This window comes from Neopsephotus bourkii, unplaced genomic scaffold (genome assembly GCF_033783945.1).
Source record: "Neopsephotus bourkii isolate Nb327-2 ecotype Australia unplaced genomic scaffold, CSIRO-AGI_Nbou_v1 NB_234, whole genome shotgun sequence".
NCBI lineage: Eukaryota > Metazoa > Chordata > Aves > Psittaciformes > Psittacidae > Neopsephotus > Neopsephotus bourkii.
The window spans coordinates 4,933,127-4,938,141 of record NW_026900744.1 but is presented as its reverse complement, the minus strand read 5'-3'; the positions used below and the strand labels follow the sequence as shown (position 1 = coordinate 4,938,141).

The 5,015-nt window shown below is 58.3% G+C and overlaps 1 protein-coding gene across 1 annotated transcript; it reads left to right on the top strand.

Annotated features, from left to right (window-relative positions):
- The first annotated feature begins 170 nt into the window (after positions 1–170).
- Positions 171–5,015, top strand: TSPAN1 (tetraspanin 1). Its single transcript, XM_061344985.1, has 8 exons — positions 171–263; positions 388–452; positions 2,068–2,274; positions 2,661–2,735; positions 3,432–3,530; positions 3,889–4,026; positions 4,429–4,512; positions 4,775–5,015. Exons 2-8 carry the CDS (start codon positions 396–398, stop codon positions 4,826–4,828), a joined length of 714 nt encoding a protein of 237 aa, XP_061200969.1. The 5' UTR covers positions 171–263; positions 388–395; the 3' UTR covers positions 4,829–5,015.

Sequence of the window (5,015 nt, the reverse complement as noted above, 5' to 3'; positions counted from 1 at the left end):
ATGGGCGCGGAGCAGCATCCCGCCTCACTACCTGCATACCCCGGGTCGGGCCGCTCCGGCGGCAGAGGGCAGCAGGCACCAGGTACCCAGGGACACGCGTGGCTTCATCCCCCCTCCTTCTCCCTCCCTCCAGGGGGTGGCCCCGTCGGAGCCGGGCTGGACGGGGCGGAGGGGATCCAGCGGCGGAGGCGGCCCCGGGGCCGTGCCCGCTTAAAAGGCGTCAGTGCGGTCGGGACGGGGCGCTGGGACCGGTCTGCGTTCAGGTAAGCTCGGCTCGGCCATTGGGGAGTGCGCCCCGGGGCTCCCCCTCCTCTGCCCCTCGAGGGGATTGGCCCGGCGGGGGGCTGTGGTTGGGGGTCCCCCTGATCACGTCTCTGCTGTCCGCAGGTGCAAAGATGGGGTGCTTCACCTTTATCAAGGTCATGATGATCCTCTTCAACCTGGCCATATTCGTAAGTGCGCCCCAGATGGTGTCTCTGCCGCGGGGGAACCCGACCCTGGCGGCTTCCTGCCCCTTGGGAAACAGGGATGAAAGGCTGGGGACCGAGGGAGCGGGTCCTGGGGAGCCCCCTGAGCCGGGCATGGGGCTGGGGAAGCCATCCCCTGTGGGGTCTCCTGCCCCTGCATGCCCCCATTTGTGGGGGACTGAGCAGGCGATACAGGTCCATGAGGGACTCGTGCTCTTGGGACCCCGGTGGGGTGCGAGGTCTGGGCTCTGGCACCGAGCTGAGGACTAAAGCCTTGGGCTAGCAGGGGTCTTGCTACATCGGTGTGTCCAGTGCTGGCCAAAGCCCAGGGGACCGTGCTGGGCTCAGGGGATGGTGGCTGTTGCATCAGCGACCCATGTCCTTCCTTGTGCTGGAGCTCTGGTGAGGGGTGCAGTGTGCCCCAGAGCAGGGGAGTTTGCTGGGTCCCTCCCTGTAGGGGAGCAGCCCGTGTGTGTTACAGTGACCTGCGATGCTGGGGGTATCCCAGTATCCCAACTCCTTTCCAGTGTTGGGGTATTGGGAGTTTCCAGAGCACATACAGCCTCTGCTCCCATGCAGGGCTAAATGTGGTGGGGCTCTAAGAGCTACCCTGGCTATGCAAGAGCGATGGATCCAGCAGGAAGGGGCTGTGGTGGGATAAAGCTGTGGGAAAGGGGGGCTGCAGAGCCTCCAGCCTCACCCTGGTGAAACACTGCTGCCTTAATGCACCTTCCAGGCCTTGGGAAAGGTGGAGGGCAGGGCTGGGGCAGGCTGGAAGCAGCCCTGAGCTGACCTTGACCGGGTGTATGTGAGCCTCTGGGGCTCACTCGATCCGCTGCTCCCCTTGTCAGTGGGTATCTTCCCTGGATGGAATCTGTGGCACTGTAATGGTGGCCAGTGTGAGCTGGACATGTGGGTCCCTCTGGGGCCAAGGGTGGCCAGTGACACGGCTGGCTTGGCTGCCTTGAATAGGGGGAACTGTGACACCACAGCTGGGAATGTGCTGGTGGTGGGGTGTGTTTAAGGATACTGACCCATCCGGACACCCCAGGTGCGTGGCAGCAACACCCTGAGCTGCCTTCATAGAACCACAGAATAGTTTGGGTTGGAAAGGACCTTAAGATCATCAAGTTCCAACCCCCCTGCCATGGGCAGGGACACCTCACACTAAACCATATCACCCAAGGCCTCGTCCAACCTGGCCTTGAACACTGCCAGGGATGGAGCATTCACAACCTCCCTGGGCAACCCATTCCAGTGCCTCACCACCCTAACAGGAAAGAATTTCCTCCTTATATCCAATCTAAACTTCCCCTGTTTAAGTTTTAACCCATTACCCCTTGTCCTGCCACTACAGTCCCTAATGAAGAGTCCATCCCCATCATCCCTATATACCCCCTTCAGATACTGGAAGGCTGCTATGAGGTCTCCACGCAGCCTTCTCTTCTCCAGGCTGAACAGCCCCAACTTTCTCAGTGGCCATAAAGTATTGATTTGGTATAGCAAGAACTCGCAAAGGGGAGAAGTAGCTGTGCCAGGACCTTCCCCAAATCACACATCTCTTCCTGCCTGGGAGCTGACATTGTCTTTCTCCTCCCAGCTCAGTGGTGGGACCCTGCTAGGAGTTGGCATCTGGGTCACAGTGGATGGACAGTCGTTCCTGGATATATTTGGGGCAATCTCCTCCAGCATCCTGCAGGTTGTGAATGTGAGCTACTTCCTCATCGTCATCGGTGCCATCCTGCTGGTGATCGGCTTCCTTGGCTGCTACGGAGCACAGAAGGAGAGCAAATGCCTCCTGATGATGGTATGGACCTGACTTGTCTCCTTATCAAGCCACACTTGAGCTTGGCCTCTGGTGGGGGAGATCTGAAGAACAGATTGTTCCATGGAGACATGGTGCTCCGTGGATGTTCCCATGTGGCAGAAGGCTGGGTGGCCCTTGGAAAGGCAGTGCTGGACCTGGGTGAGGGTGAAAGGAAGCAGAAGCTGGTGCTGAGCAGAGGTCTCCTTTGGAGATGTCCAGAGAGATCAGCCCCATGGGGAGGGCTGGAGGATCCCAAGGTTGTGTTGCCCATGCCCTGCGGCAGAGCTGAAGGCAATGAGACAGGGATTGAGCCCTGAGGGGGTGTCCTGTGGCCTTGGGAAGCCTCTATGGCTCTGACCTCCCTCCCTCCCCTTGCTGTATCCTAGTTCTTCGCAGTGGTGCTGATCATCTTCATTGCTGAAGTCGCTGCTGCCGTGGTGGCTCTGGTCTACACGGGTGTTGTGAGTACCGTATCTGAGGCTTGCATTGGGCTAATCTGGGACCCGGTCCTACCCCTTGGGAAAACAGGAGGCACTGGGGCTGGTGGTGCTGCCCATGGTGGGCACTGCTGCTGGAGGAAGGGGTGCTGGACCCTGTTGGCACCAGCTACGTGGGCAAGGTGGGGTGGTCTGGCTCGGTGAGGATGGGGTGAACAGGGATTCCCATTGCCCTGAGGAAAGCAGCGTTATGGTCCACGTTTTGCTCTCTTCTTTCTTTCAAATGCCTTAAGCTAGTAGCAGCCTTGACACCTCTCCACCTCTGATGGCAGGAGCCACATAGGAGAGGAAATCCCTAATGCTTCATGCTCAAACTCACCCCCTTATTAAGCACCTGAGAAACCACCTGGGGAGAAAGGTGACTGCCTCATTAGGCACTGGAGAAGTGAACCGCAGAGCAAACATCATTCCTGGCTCCCTCAGTTGTGCTGCTTATCAGATGACTCACTGGTCATAAGTGGCCTGGGTGCCATTAAGTACTGGTTAGTGGGGAAGGGGCCAAGCTATCCTCAAGCCGAAGGGATGTGGTGTGATGTGCTCCTGGCCACGCTGGGCCTGGTTGGTCTCCTCCCAATAGCTTGAGACCAGTATGGGGGATCTTAGGCTCTGTGATGCTCACCAGAACCTTCTCTGATGGTGTTTCTCTGCCTCCCCTTCCAGGCAGGGACACTGCTGACGGCGGTGGTGACCCCTCTCCTGAAGGATAAGTACGGGGTGGATAAGAGCTTCACACACATCTGGAATGTCACCATGACAGAGGTGCGCTGAGCCCTGGGGCCCCCATCTCTGAGCCAGAATGCTCCCAGCATGGCTCAGTGGTGCAAACCTGGGCTTCGGGATGGGCAATTCCCATTCTGGGATGGGAATGGGGACACCATCATGATCCTGGATGTGCTGAGCTGTCCCCTTCCATCAGCTTCCCAGGTGCCTGGGACCTACCCGCTTGGGATCCAATGGTCCCATGGCTGGGGGGAGAGCTGTATATGCTTGAGTATGGGCAAAATCCTTGTCCCAGGAAGGCCATTGAACAGCAGGGTTGAGCTGGGTAACCCATCCATGAGGCAGCAGTGTCCAGACCTGGATGCTCTCCCCATCCTTTCCTCTCTCTCCTTCTTAGGTCCATTGCTGTGGCCTGAATAACTACACAGACTTCAACGACTCCATCTGGTATAAGGACCACGGAACCTACCCCGATCCCTGCTGTAACAGCACACAGCCCTGCACCTACACGGCAGCTGCAGAAAGCAAAGTCACGGTATGGGTGCACCAACAGCTCTTCTCTTCTGGCAGAGCCTGGTTTGGGGTGTGCTTTGGCATGGGGCAGGAGACCTCCCATGTAGCTCCAGCCCCACCTTGGGACATGGTGCTCCCATGGACCTTAAGTCCAAGATTGCTCTGGTCCTAAGGGGAGCTCTGTAGCAGGTTGGCATGCCCGGAGCTGAGCATGAATCCAGGCATCACTGTGGTTTCCCTGCCTGTTCCTCTCCTTTCTGCCCCTAATACAGTGGTTTGGCCTGGGAAGTGGCCCCTGGGACCCCCAGACCATCTCCATCTCCATACTGAAGAACTGTACCTCCCTTCCTGGGGCTGCTGTGCCCCAGCAGCTGGGGGATCACCACCTCTTGCTCACCCTCACCTGTGTGCTTGCCTCCTGCAGGGTTGTTTCAATCAGATCTTGGAAGAAATCAGGACCCATGCAGGTGTGGTGGGTGGCGTGGCTGCTGGCATCGCTGCCTTGGAGGTGAGTGCCTGAGCATCATTGTGCTCCTTCACCTTGTACCTGTGGGTGAGTCGTGGTGCAGGGACCGGCATGGGTGGCAAGGGGCTGGTGGAGCCCTATGGCCCACCATCCTTCCCAGGGTGGCTACTCCATTGGTACACCCAACTCCTCCTCCTTGAGTGTGCTGGGGATGGATGCTACAGGCTGCAACCCAAACCCATGCTGGCTGAAGGGATGAGACAACACACACTTGTGGGTGCTGACTTCCTTCTTGCCACCCCAGATTGCAGCCATGGTGGTTGCCATGTACCTGTACTGCCATCTGGACCAGAAATGACCCCACGAAGCAGGAGATGATCTGCCCCCACATCGTGCCGAGGTGCTCCCGTGGCGTGCCGTGCTCTCCGGGGGACCCCAGCGCTCCCTGGGCCTGATGCTGTCTTGTGCACTGTGATTTTGTAGCTGTGTTTTGATCTACTGAGCTGGGATCTGTAGAGTTTGTGTATATTTTTGTACTGTTATGG